The sequence below is a fragment of the Peromyscus eremicus genome, chromosome 1 (assembly GCF_949786415.1).
Source record: "Peromyscus eremicus chromosome 1, PerEre_H2_v1, whole genome shotgun sequence".
Classification (NCBI taxonomy): domain Eukaryota; kingdom Metazoa; phylum Chordata; class Mammalia; order Rodentia; family Cricetidae; genus Peromyscus; species Peromyscus eremicus.
The window spans coordinates 61133665-61147977 of record NC_081416.1 but is presented as its reverse complement, the minus strand read 5'-3'; the positions used below and the strand labels follow the sequence as shown (position 1 = coordinate 61147977).

Below are 14313 nucleotides of genomic sequence, written 5' to 3'. Positions count from 1 at the left end.
CATCCTGGGCTACATAGTGTGTTCCAGGCCAGCCTGGGATATAGAATGAGGCTTTGTTTCAATCAACACCCCTCCAAAAGTTACACATGTGAAACCTTCACTAACAGGCAGAAACACCAAACCTGCATATTTGATGTTACAAACCATATCTGTGCATGAGCAAGCCAGGGATTCATAGTAGGAGTCCATAGTTGTACAAGCCTGAGAGTGAGTTAAAGGAATTGTGAAATTATTAAAACATCATTCTGGAAATAAGTACTTCTTATTGTAGCCTCCTGCTGTTCACAACTACAAATACTGTTCCCTATGTAAACAAAAAAGGAACAAGGAGATTTGAAGAGTCTGGATGAGGAGTTAGGATGTCCTAGAACCCACAGAGATCCATCTGCCTCTGCAGAGGTTCTGAGTGCTGGGATTATAGGCGAGTACCACCACGTCTGGCTGGGATTTTCTTAAATTAACATTGTGATACTTTTAAGATTTACCATTTTAAGCCGGGCGGTTGGAGTGCCTTTAATCCCAGCACTTGGGAGGCAGAGGCAGGCAGATCTATATGAATGAGTTTGAGGCTAGCCTGGGCTATGGAGAGAGCTCCAGGACAGCCAGGGCTACACAGAGAAACCATGTCTTAAACAAACAAACAAACAAAAAACAAAACAACAACAACAAAAAACCCCCAAAAAACAGAAAACATAAAAACTAAAAACAACAATAAAAACTTTTACCATTTTACTTTCCTGCTGTGGGATGTCTTTCTGTATGCTGTATGTGTTGCTCTGATTGGTTGATAAATAAAGCTGTTTGGTCAATGATGAGGCAGAATAAGGTTAGGCGGTACATTCGAGCTGGAGAGAAGAGAAGAAAGGAGAGTGGGGCAGATACCAGCCTGCTGCCAAAGGAGGAACAAGATGCCAGCAGACTGGTAATGCCACAACCACGTGGCAACATATAGATTAATAGGAATAGGTTAATTTAAGATGAAAGAGCTAGCTAGCAAGAAGCCTGCCATAGACCATACAGTTGGTAATTAATATAAGCCTCTGAGTGATTATTTTATAAGTGGCTGCGGGACTGCAGGGTTGGGCGGAACCTGAGAAACTACAGTCTCTCTAGTATAAAGTATAGAGCGTTCTGGTGGGTGAAGATTGTCTCTCAGCAGTAATAATGGATGGATGTAGGCTTTGACCTTATAAGCTGAATATTCTAAGACTATGATACAGGTAAAAGTCTGTGATTAGAATGTAGCTGGTACAGTGGTATTTCTCCACTGGTTCAAGGTTACCAGCACAGGAAGTCTATTTAAGATGATGGTAAGTTTGAGGCTGGAGATTAGGGTCTATTGCTCAAGTGCTTTTCTAGCTCACACAAAGTCCCAGATATGATTCCTAGCACCACATAAAACCAGGCATGGTGGTGCTAACCTATAAGCCCAGCACTTAAGAAGTAAAGGCAGGAAGATCAGAATTTCAAGGTTATCCTCTGCTACATAGTGAGTTTGAGACTAGCCTGAGTCACATGAGATCTTGTTTCAAAAAAAAAAAAGGTAGCAGTTTGTGTACTTATGCATGCTCAGAGGTCAAAAGGGGGTGTTGAATCCTTCATATGTAGACTTACAAGTGTTTTCAGAACACCCAGTTTGTTACATGGGTCTAGAATCTGAATGCCAGTCCTCTTGAGTACCCTGTAAGGACCCCCCACAGTTGAGCCATCCCTCCAGCCTGATCATGGTAGGTTTAACAGAATTGGACTCTTGCCCTGTTTAATTGGGCATCAGAGCTACAATGTATTTAGTCTATTAAAGGAGCAGACAAGATGACTTTGACTTTCATAGGCCTTCCCAGACTCTGGAGGTTTTCTGTTAATTTACCACACTAGATTATAAAAAATTTCATTAACTTTTATTTTTGGTTTTGCAGAAGAGTCTATGAATATGTACTGTTCATTGCCTTGCTAGATTTTGACGAGTTCCTTTCCTGCAGCTCTTTCATCGTCCATCCAGGTCACATTGCCACCAAACAGGAGGATGTGATTGGCACATCCTCAGTGTCTTTTTAAAAAGTTTTAATTTTAGCTGGGTGGTGGTGGCGCATGCTTTTAATTCTAGCACTTGAGAGGCAGAGGCAGGGGGTTCTCTGAGTTTGAGGCCAGCTTGGTTTACAGAGTGAATTCCAGGATAGCCAGGGATACACAGAGAAACCCTGTCTTGAAAAAAAAAAATTAATTATTATTATTATTATCATCATCATCATTATTATTATTATTATTATTATTATTATTATTATTTTTGAGACAGGGTTTCTCTGTGTAGCTTTGGAGCCTTTCCTGGAACTCACTCTGTAGCCCAGGCTGGCCTCGAACTCACAGAGATCCGCCTGGCTCTGCCTCCCGAGTGCTGGGATTAAAGGCGTGCACCACCACCGCCCGGCAATTTTTATTATTTTTAATTATGTGTATGTGAGTGTTTTTATGTGGGCAGGGGCTAGAGGTGTTGGATCCTCTTGGAACTGGAGTTAGAGGTAGTTGTGAGCTGCCTGATATGGTGCTGGGAATGAACTCTGGTCCTCTGGAAGAGCAGTGCATGCTCTCTTAACCCCTGAGCCATCTCTCCAGCCTCATCCTCTGTGTCTTTAACTCAGTTTGCTCTCTGAGATCCTGTATTGTGATAGAATAAATGAAAGCAAAGCTTCATTCATGTTTGATGTGCAAATAAATCTCTCATTGGTTTAAACTGTTCTGCTCTCTGTGTGCTACCGTGTTTGAGCACGGCCTGCCACAGGCAGTTATCTCCTTCTATTATGTGGTACCAGGGATTGAACTCAGGTCATCAGGCTTGCATTAGATGCTTTTAACTGCTGACATTTCACTATTCCCAGTCTTGCTATATTCAGGCTGGCCTTGTACTTACTATATAGCGGAGGCTGGCCTTGAATTTCCTGATCCTCCTGCATCCACTTCTTGAGTTCTTAGATAACAGTCATGTGCTACCATGCTTAACTTCCTGATCTATAGTCTTTGAGGCATACCTCAAAATGGAATTTATTAATTTACTTTTTTTTTATTTATTTTTTTTCGAGACAGGGTCTTTCTGTGTAGCTCTGGCACCTGTCCTGGAACTCACTCTGTAGCCCAGGCTGGCCTTGAACTCACAGAAATCCACCTGCCTCTGCCTCCCGAGTGCTGGGATTAAAGGCGTGCGCCACCACCGCCCGGCCATAACCTTATTTTTTTGAGACAGGGTCTCACTGTGTAGCCCTGACTAGGCTAGAACTCACTATGTAGACCAGGCTGGCCTCAAATTTGGAAAGACCTGCCTGTCTCTGCCTCCCTGCGATTACTCAGGCCACATACACAGAGCACTGAAGATAGCAATAGGCTGAGGATAAGTAAGAGGTACACCCAGCTAGATAGGGCCTCTCAGTGTTTGAGTTTTAGTTATATTCTGCTGCTAGAAAGGAAGAATGATTTCTCAGGGGCTCCACAAAGTCACTTTGAGTTGGTCTTTACCCAACATGTAGGGTGTTTGTTCTGGACATCCCTGGAAGGTCCGCAGTCCTATCCATAGAGATGCCACTGCTCAGCCCTTAATTAACAAGCAGAAGGAAAATGTTGCCGCTTGGTCTTGACCAGCCACATACCTTTATATGTATCTTATACTGACTCAGTGTCACCAGAAAGGCCCAGCTCAGTGAGAAGAGTATATGCCAGCACCCCCCTTACTGCTGCAGGTCGGCTCAGGAATATTCCTGTGCTTCCGATGAAGTGAGCCCCAGTACTGATGGCTCTGGGTTACATATGGAGCTTTGTGCTATAGTAAGTCTCTTGTTGGACCTGCTTTGCTGTGATTAGGAGGGAGTTCAGCCATACCACGTGTTCCTGGACTGTGTGTGTGGTTTTATGGCTAGGTGATTTGCCCCATAATTGTTGTGAAATGGAAGATAATTTATAGTAAGTGTATCTGCCTAAGGCAATAAGCCTGTTTAAAGGATTAGCTTGATGGCTTATGCAGGGCTTGCAGATCTATCCCTTTGGGACTTTTGGGGCCAAGGCAGGTTGAAAGAGGTCAAGGCCCCACTGACAGGCACTAGCAGGTCTTCTTGGGTACAGAGCACTAACTGCCAGGTATTCTGGATTCTGGTGTGCACGGTGATTACCAAGTGAGATAGCTGCTCTGTCTGTGTCTGTAGCTGGATGTCTGACTGGAGGCCTGTGCCCTCATTGAGGCCTTTACTGCAGTCTGCTACACTCTGCTACACAGGTCTCTGCCTTCCTCACCTTGCCCACCAGATATAAACCTTTCTTCACCTTTTCTGTAGGTGACAAGGCTCTTGATGGTTACAGTAAAAAGAAGTATGTCTGCAAGTTGCTCTTCATCTTTCTCCTTGGTCATGACATTGACTTTGGACACATGGAAGCTGTGAATCTTCTGAGCTCAAACAGATACACAGAAAAGCAGATTGTGAGTATGATCGAGGGGCAGGGCCATGTGCCCTGTGTGCAGTTTGCAGACTCTCCTCCTTCACTCTGTTCCATATTGGGTACTAACCACCTGTGCTTCTGGCCTGTGTTCCTGCCTGGTGCTGGTACCTAGCAGCCATGCTTTGCTTCTAGGGGGCAGTGGTGCCAAGGATGGACTTTGGTGGGGTGGCCTTCTTCCCGCTGCTCTCTGGCTTAGACTGGTAGATTCTCTGTGCTCACACCCCTGTGTCTGCTGCCTACAGGCCTCATTGCCTTTTCACAGGACCTTGGTAGTGAGTATAGTGCCAGCAGTGACTTTACTGCATGGCCTTTTACATGACTGTCTGAACAGAATCTGTGCCCACAGAGGCAAGAAATAAAGCCATATGGGGCTGGAGAGATGGCTCAGAGGTTAAGAGCACTGGCTGTTCTACCAGAGGTCCTGAGTTCAATTCTCAGCAACCACATGGTGGTTTACAACCATCTATAATGAGATCTGGTGCCCTCTTCTGGCATACAGGCATACAGGCATACATGCAGACAGAACACTGTATATGTAATAAATAAATTGTAAAAAAAAAAAAGAATAAAACTGTAAAAAAGAAAAGAAAAGAAAGAAAGCCATAGCCGGTGCTGTCCCTTCCTTCCCTGTCCCTGCACCAGAGTGGAAGGGTCCCCGTTACGCAGGCTACTCAGATTTGCTTAGGCTTGGTGTTTTAGCTCTACATTCTTTTGTATGTAGTAAGGCTGTTTGTGTTTCAATTAATAGCTTTCTCTTTTGGTTAAAAATTTAACTTAACAGAAATTAAAAAAAAAAAAAAAGCCAAATGTCTTAGGATTTTCGTTAAGGAAATTAGCCTTCACATCTTCACCTTGTGACAGGCTGGTGATATAAGACGGGGTGTGAGCAAGTAGTGGGGTAACAATGGGGATGAACTTGAGAGGAGGGAGAGCAGTAAACTGGGTTTCTGGACAGACATGTATGTTTATTAGTGAATGGTGCCAGGCTTGGTTCTTGCAGTGACAGCCCCCTCCCATTCTGACCTGAGGATGCTGTGGCATCTGGACACAGATGTGTGAGCTACTGAGAGGGAAGTGAGGCTTGGGAAGGACTGAGTGGTCAGGTTTCCTTGTGCCTCTCACAATGCACACATTTTAGTGGGAATGTTGCATCAGGGCTGGATGGTAGCAAAAGTATTGTTCACTGGTATATCATCTGAATGTGGGCCATCTTCAGGGACCAGACTCTGTGGCACCCATTGGGATGGCACTTGAGGCTTTCCAGGCTTGCTTATATGCGCATTGTGTGTTAGGCTTCTTGTCATAAGCTTTTTGTCCCTGCCTTCTGGGAATACAGGGCTACCTTTTCATCTCTGTATTGGTGAACTCGAACAGCGAACTGATCCGCTTGATTAACAATGCCATCAAGAATGACCTGGCCAGCCGCAACCCCACATTTATGGGCCTGGCCCTGCACTGCATTGCCAATGTGGGTAGCCGTGAGATGGCAGAGGCCTTCGCTGGAGAGATCCCCAAGATCCTCGTAGCAGGGTATGTATCTGGGTGCTTTTGACAGACAGCATGCTCTTTCTAAACACACTCCACTATATGTAGTGTGGGATGTCACAAAGTCCTAGTATAGAGCTCAGAGGCACCGCCAGATTCTCTTCCTGAGACCACTGAGATAGCAGATCATAGAAGAAAGCCCTTCTTAGCCCGCCAGCCCAGAAAGGACTCCAGCCTTGCATGGACTCCAGGGAGAAAGAACAAAGTTGTTTGGCATAGCCCTGAGTCTTATCCCTTCCCAGAAGTATTGGGGCAAAGGCCAAGCTCTTGTATCTTGAGAATTTGAATCATCTCTTCCCTCAAGTGGTGCCAAGGGGCTGCTCTGGAAGAGTTTGAAGCAGCCCTGGGCTGTTTGGGGCCTCAAGGTTGGCAGAGGCAAGTCTAGCTTCTGCCTGGTCACATGCTTTATGTTGTTGTCTAGCCAATCAATAGACATAGTAGTTACATTCATCATGGTCCAGGAGACAGATAGGATAGTTGTTAGTGAATTGAAAAGGGTATCAAGACCCTGGGAGATGTGGCCACATCCCTCTGCTGCCTATGAAGCTGGCGTATAGGTAGGGGGTCCCAGAGGTCAGAGCTAGCCTACATTCTCTACTTAGTCAGCTATCTGAGGGGAAATGGATAGGGCTGGCACTGAACAAAGACTCAGAGCACTCACCATTTTCATAGTGGAGGGCCTACTTCTGTTACTAGTAGACAGAGACCAAAGGTGTTACTAAATGTCCTGTGTATAACACAGACACAAGTAGAGAACAGTGCAGGTCTCTGTCACTGTGTTGTGGTATAGGAGCTTTAAGCCAGCCTTGGCACCTCAGCCCTGAGTATTGTGAAGCACAGGAGTAGAGGAGCCAGGCTGGAGAGAACCGTTCTGTGGAGATGTAGGTGTGGACCACAGGAGATTGATGCAGACAAGCATTACAGAGCTGAGTTGCATTGGGAACTTGAAGGTTTATTACTATAGACTGTAAGCAGAAATCATAGAGAACACCAGGGTACTTGAGGTAGGAGATCACAGTGGATGTTGGTAGAGGAAAGGCTAGAGTTCAGACCAGAGAGAAAGGAAGTTGGGCAGACTGCAAGTGTGAGCTGCCAGCAAGGCCTCCCTGGCCTTCTTCCCTAATAGTCACCATGGAGTCCTGTGGACAGGACACCTGAGTGTTGCCTGCTGTGCTCCATGAGGGCTTCTGGCTTGGATGTCTCTGTTATGTTGCTGCCTTCTGGCACTGCCTCAGGGCTGTTCCAATGGAGGAGGTGTGGACAGGGCAAGCCTTGAAAACCATTGGAGGAGCAGGCATATTTCCTGAAATACGCAAGAGCACATGCAGAGTGACCACAAGGCCCAATGCTGAGTAAAGGTTCTTTAGCAGAAGACAGGTGGTGCCTCCCAGTTGGAGAATGTCGGGCTGTAGGGACAGTTCATAGGCAAAGCTTACCATGGCACCTTACCATGAGATGGGAGGTGGCATTGGTGCTCTAGGATACAGTAGAGGATCAGAAAGAATGCCTTTGACAGGTGGGAGCTGCGCTGGGCTCAGTGGGTATATGAGGATGTTCTGTGTCTTACCTCTGAGCTGGCAGGTACTTGCTCCTTTCTTTTGAGCTTTCTGGGAATAAGGGGAGATGGTCTCCTGGTTCAGCGTCCTGGTTGAACGTGTAGAAACAAACATAGTTCTTGTTGCACAGACCCTGCAGGTATAGCCTACAGTGAGGGCACCTGCAGTGGCTCCCATGGGATTGATATGAGGCCAGAATGAGGCATGGGCCTGCTCTTCTCCCCATGGGATGAGTATCTAAAAGGACTTTCAGCCTAGGCTGCAACTTAGTGGTGAGCATTTATCTAGTACGTGTGAAACCCTAGTTTCCATTCCCAGCATTACACATAAACCAAAATTATTCACAGTAGTAATTTTCTTCATTGGAATAGTCCTGGGGGAGATTTAAAAGGTTTTTCATTTGGGAATAAAAATCCAGTAACTAAAAAAAGTTGACTGAGCTGGAGTCCACAGGCCCTTCTCTTCCTTCTCATCAAAGCCACAGTTCCTACCTCAGTCATAAAGACTCCAGCTGGTTCTTATGGGATGTTCTGACCAACCGCCTCCTCCAGCTGACTTGACCAGCCTGTTTGTTTTCCTACTGCTTGGTTGTTTGTTTGACTGTCTTTGAGAGAGGGTCTCAGTATGTAGTCCTGTTTGGCCTGGAACTCACAGAGATCCTTCTGCCTCTGCCTCCTGAGTGCTAAGACTAGAGACATGTCACTACACCTGGCCTCTTTCCTACTTCTTGGCAGGGTCTGGTAGGGTGAAGGGGAGTTCCCAGAGCTCCTGTCTTCAACAGAGCAGAAAACAGTCGCCTCTCCTTGGTGTCTGCACTCACTTACAACTTTTGTTTTGGCCTGGGTGGCCTTGGAGGGAGTAGAGAAAGGGCAGCACTCCCTGACACCAGAGGCTGCCTCAGGCCCTCACATGCGGTGTGTCTGGAAGGCAGCAGCTGTGTGTCAGGTGAGGGAGGGAGCACAACAGCTGCATGACGATGCTGATGTGAGGCTGCATGGCGATGCTGATGTGAGGCTGCGGGCCGGGCCAGGCCACTGTGCTTTCTCTTAAGATTGACTTAGATTTGGGCATGGTGACGTATACTTGTAATCTTAGCACTCAGGAGATTGAGACAGGGGAATCTTGAGTTTGAGGTAGTGTAGGATACATGATGACACCCTGCACCAAACAGCAGCAAAAATCCAAAGCAATAGAAAAAGAGACCCCACTTCCTCACCAGGACAAGACAACTTGAGCCTGCTTCCTCAGAGTAGGGAAGCAGGGTGAAGTGTGGGGAGCAGGACACATTTTGTAGAAACCACTCTGGTATTTCAGGTCTTCAATCTGTTCTTGCTGTAACAAATTGGGGGGGGGGGGTTGTCCTGTGGTTCAGAGAGGAGCATCATAGACATGGCTGGCCTCCATTGTCTATCTTGTGTATTCAGTGTCCAGGAAGGGATGAGAGTTGAAGCCTTTGGAGGTCAAAGAGCAAACAGTGCAGGCTTTTGTCTGTGGGCCGGTGTCGTGCTTGAACTTTGTCCTTCAGAGTGACCTGTGCAGGGCTGGCATGTTGAGCTGTGCAGGCCCTCTTGACCCACTAGTCTCCTGGTAAACCTGATATGCTCTCTACGCAGCTCCATGCTCTGCTTGGCTTAACTTGTGGTACTGTGAGAGTTTGCCATTCTCCTGAGTGAATGATGATGTCTGTTTTCCAGAGACACTATGGATAGTGTGAAGCAGAGTGCAGCCCTTTGCTTGTTGCGTCTATATAGGACATCACCTGACCTAGTTCCTATGGGTGACTGGACATCCCGAGTGGTACACCTCCTCAATGACCAGCACTTGGTAAGTGTCTGTGTTTCATTCCATTCTTAACCATCCAGTAACCTTTTCAGAAGAGCGCTGTAGAAGTGGCCTTTTGAGACTCTCAGGATGATGAAGGTCTCCTCTGCAGCTAGACACATAGGATGCCAGCCTCTCCCTGCAGCAAGACATTCTCCAGGGATTCCATCTATTCAGGGTGATTCCCATTCAGCATCTATGTCCTTATAAGCGGCTTGTGTGGGACTGTGACGGGTGTGTTCCACCTCTTGGTTAAGCTTCAGTGTGCCAGTATTACTAAATTACCATTTTATAGAAGAGGATTGGAGGTTTGTAATGGTGACTATGGCTGCTCAGCTGGGTGGGAAACAGCTGAGGGCCATGGCCTCTGCTGCTTGGACTGCTGAGCAAGTGAGTCTAATGGGGTCAGGCAAGTGTATTTGCTAGTTACTTTTTCCCCCCAGGATGATCTGCTGTGAAAGTTAAAGATTGTTACATGAACATTCAGAGAACAGTAGATGGGGCTTGCATTGGACGTTTTACTGTGTAATGGCAGCCGTTCAAGCTGTCCTTGTGTTGTGACTTCTTGTGCTTGTTGAGAGAGGAGTTGAGTAGATCTTGAAGGGAGTTCAGAGAAGGCAAGGGCCCTGGAGGTGAGCCAGTAATGCTGCTTTGTGAGTGGGCCCTGAGCACTGGTGCAGATAGCTTAGACCCTGCAGGTTTGAGTACCATCTGGGGGTCAGAAGATGTTGCTGGAGGCCATCAACTGTGTCAGGTAAATGGTAGTTCACCATCAGTAGACTTGGTAATTATAAACAGTGGGAATTTCCCAGTTTTTTTTTCTCGAGACAGGATTTCTCTGTGTAGCCTTGGCTGTCCTGGAACTCTCTCAGAATGGCCTTGAACTCACAGAGATCTGCCTGCCTCTGCCTCCTGGGTTCCGGGATTAAAGGTGTTCGCCACTACCACCAGGTAGGCATTTCCCAGTCTTACAGCTAAGGAAACCAAGGCTCAGAAAGATTAAGATTCTTGTAGCCATAGTAGTCCAGACTTAAACCAGCTTTTCAGAGGCTGTGAGAGTCAGATGTCATGCCTTGGTGCAGGTGAGCTAGCTGTGAAGAGCACTGAGCAGCATTTACTCTGGTAAGATGTCAGATGCTTTCTTATAGCTTGGTGACTTCTTCTGAGAACAGTGTATAATCCCAAGGCCAAGGATCTGCAGGTGAGATCAAGAACACACAGAGGCCTCTCAGTAGAGGGATATACTGGTAAGGAGGCAGGGGTCAGCCCTGATGACCCATAAGGGTGGTGAGATGGAACAGATGACTTAGAGCTATGAGGACTGAATGGCCACCTGGGGAAGAGATTTGAAGAGGGAGCAAAAGGCCAGGATTGCCCTATATCCACCTGAGGCCAGGGGATACTTGAGGACCATGTGTTTGCATATGGCAGTGTGCTTCTTGTTTTTAGCTTCCTGTGAGATCATAGAAGAACAAACCGTGATGTGAAGAGAAGCTGAGTTGGTGGCCAATAGTTAGGTGTTTGCACATAGCTTGAGTAGCTGTATTTCTTTTTTTTTTTTTTTTTTTTTTTTTTTTAAGATTTATTTATTTATTATGTATACAGCTTGTATGCCTACAGGCCAGAAGAGGGCACCAGATCTCATTACAGATGGTTGTGAGCCACCATGTGGTTGCTGGGAATTGAACTCACGACCTCTGGAAGAGCAGTCAGTGCTCTTAACCTCTGAGCCATCTTTCCAGCCCGAGTAGCTGTATTTCTTATGAATTTGGCCTATTCCAAATGCTAAGAATCCTGAAGTACCTGACTGTTGCATGAATCCTAAATGGTCTTAATAAAAACCCGGAGCCAGATACCTGGGGTAAATAATAAAAGATCAGAGCAAGCCATAGCCACTCCTCAGCTAAAAGGGGAAGATCCTATCTCCATGAATCTTCAGACTGAATGCCCTAAGTCCTCAGCTGAAAGGGGGCCGAACTCTCACCTTATATTCCTTTCTCTGCCCAGCCATATCACTTCCTGTCTCAACTTTCCTAGTTTTGGCATTAAAGGCATGTGACTCCCAAGTACTGGGATTAAAGGTGTGAGCCATGGCTGTGTTTCTCTTTTAGACTGGATTAATCTTGTATAGTCCAGAGTGGCCTTGAACTCACAGAGATCGGTCTGCCTCTGCCTCCCAAGTACTAGGATTAAAGGTGTCACCACTGCCTGGCCTCTGGCTAACTCTGTGGCTGGCCCCATCCTCTGCTCTTCAGACAAGCTTTATTTGTTAGAGGATATACAAAATATCACCACACCTGACTCCTAACCTGATGGAATTTACTTTTGTTTTTGAACCAGTATCTTGCTATATAGCTTTGACTGGCCTTAAAGAAACATTTCTTCCTCTTTCTCTGAAGTGCTATGATTACAGGTGTGCCATACTGCCAGGCTAGAGATTTCTTAACCAAAATCTTTCAAGAGATAATGTACTAGAAATGGCTATTTGTTTTCCTGGGACAGTGAGGGAACTGCCATGCTGCACTGGGGAGCAGTGCTCCAATCTGAGTCCGTAGGGTGTGGGGACTCGGCAGGGGAGCAGTCTTCAGCCCTGGGTCTGGGATCTATCCAAGTTAAGATACAGCAGGACTGTGAAAATTCAAGTAAGTTGGAAGGTTCTGTCTCCCACTACAGTGGGCACAGTGATTTAAATGAAAAGCAACTGGAACAGATGGGGACAGAGGCACACAGGTGACAAACAGAATAGGGCTCACAGGCTTTCTAGTTGCAGCCCTGCTTTACCTGCAAGTACCTGGGCCAAGCTAGACTAGATTGCCAGTTTCCAGAGGGAAGGTGGACCCAGAAGGAGCCAGTGTGCCCTGTCTCAGTTTTGCAAACCTCATGGGTCAGTCAGGGCAGGCTTGGGGCTCAGGTGGCTGTGTACTGTAGATTGTACTTTATATGTACTGTCACCTGTGGTGCCTGTGGGCCTCCTGATTGGAGTTTTTGTCTTTCAGGGTGTAGTGACTGCTGCAACTAGCCTCATTACCACACTGGCCCAGAAGAATCCCGAGGAGTTCAAGACTTCTGTCTCCCTAGCTGTCTCTCGACTGAGCAGGGTAAGTCCATTGTGGGGACGGACAGACAGCAGGGGATCTTGATCTTCATTGCTTGACTGAAGTATTTCTTTATGCTTTAGAATGCAGGATCTTTGGCCCAGTTTGTAAATTCCAGGATAAAAATAGTCTCTGCCAGTTCTTGATGTTTCTTTCTCCTATAGTTGAGAAGCACCCTGCCCTATCCAGTGTGCACGTTGGGGGGCAGCTGCCAGTGGCAAGTATTCTCCTGTCCCCTCTCCTAAAGAGGAGAGCCTGTTAGCTGGTGTACTCCCTACCCACCTTCACTGTAGCTAGGACTGGCCCTGGCTTTGTGTCTTGGATTTTGTCAGCGGGTCTGTGCGGCATGTTTATTTTGTGTGTGTCTATCTGGCAGTCTTGGGTGTGAACCCCTCACTTTTGTTTGGAGTAGCTGTTACTGCTTTCCTGATTCTGCAAAGAAGTGGCCATTCGATGGGCTGCAGTATAGTCATCCCTGTTCTCTCAAGTCTTGTTACGTTCTGCTTGGAGACGGTCATTAGTGACGGACTGTGAGCAGCCCAGGATGTTTTGTGGTCTAGGTGTGAAATGTTGGAAGCAGTAGGATGGCATTGCTCAGGCTGTAGGGGTGTTCAGTAGCTTCTACACTAGTTGCTGTGACACCTGCAGCAATGTGGCTGGTTCCTCTGATTTGGTCTTGCCTGAGGGTGCTCACACTGGCCTCTTGGACTTGTATTTTGTTGTGATAGGGCCTGGTAGTCACGGAGACTGAGAAGCATTCACATGGATTTGCACTGTCAGCTGCATTGGATTGGAACATACAACTTGCCACCACTTACCCTTTATTGTTCTTAAAAGGTGGTGAGTGTATATAGCCTTCCTTGATCTGTGTGTAGAAGTTGGTGTGACATGCTATTTGGCTTTCTTGTTGCTTTGAGACAGGCTCTAACTGTGCAGCCCAGGCTGGCCTTGAACTGACAAACTTTCCTCCATGGCTAGGTGTATTACCATGTCACTGTTTTGTAGAGTCCTCTGGTTAGAGACTTAAGTTGCTGAGCCTCCTGTGGTCAGAGCACTAAATCCTGCTTGAGAAGTCAGCTGCTCTGAGGCCCCTCCTAGGTGGCACAGCTGGCCCTGTACAGATGTGAGGGACCCAATACCCTGGACCACACTGGAGAGCCTGCTACTCTGTGAGTTCTACTTCCTGTTCTCCCTACACTGCTCTCTGAAGCTTTGCCAGTCTTCGGTCTCACAAATCATCTGTGTACCTGTCCCTACCCCCCAAAATCCCACGGGGTCATGTACCTTTACAAACAAGGTGTCTCTAACCTTTTGTAGCTTTTCTTTTTCTTTCTTTTTTTTGAGACGGAATTTCTCTGTGTAGCTTTAGACCATGTCCTGGAACTTGCTCTATAGACCAGGCTGGCCTTGAACTCAGAGATCCGCCTGCCTCTGCCTCCTGAGTGCTGGGATTAAAGGTGTGCGCCACCCACCGCCAGATGTCCATGTTAGTATGTTGGATAGGATATGCTACCGCTTCAAGGTTGGAATGGTCTTCCAGTCACCATAGCATCCACTTGCTGGCCTTAGTTCCAGGTCTTGAGGAAGCTGTCCCAGGACCCTGTTGCCACAGCCATACCATCCTCAGTCACCCCCAAGTGCCTTATATATTAGACTGACAGCTCTGTTTTAAAATGCTGTTCTCAGAGATTGCTTAAAATTTTTACTTTTTTACTTTTTTTTTGAGGTTCAGGGGATTGAATCTAGTACCTTGTGTATGCTAGGTAAACATTCCACTGCTGAGCTGTATTACAAGTCTAGAATTTGTACTTTAACTATTA

The 14313-nt window shown here is 46.7% G+C and overlaps 1 protein-coding gene across 2 annotated transcripts in view; it reads left to right on the top strand.

Annotated features, from left to right (window-relative positions):
* The window catches only part of Ap2a2 (adaptor related protein complex 2 subunit alpha 2), a 72297-nt gene that overhangs the window by 32462 nt on the left and 25522 nt on the right, over nucleotides 1-14313 (top strand). For both annotated transcript variants that reach the window (XM_059264408.1, XM_059264399.1), the window contains exons 3-6: nucleotides 4314-4456; nucleotides 5813-6006; nucleotides 9272-9401; nucleotides 12395-12496. In XM_059264408.1, coding sequence (XP_059120391.1) covers nucleotides 4314-4456; nucleotides 5813-6006; nucleotides 9272-9401; nucleotides 12395-12496 — 569 coding nt within the window. The remainder of the gene's footprint in view (nucleotides 1-4313; nucleotides 4457-5812; nucleotides 6007-9271; nucleotides 9402-12394; nucleotides 12497-14313) is intronic.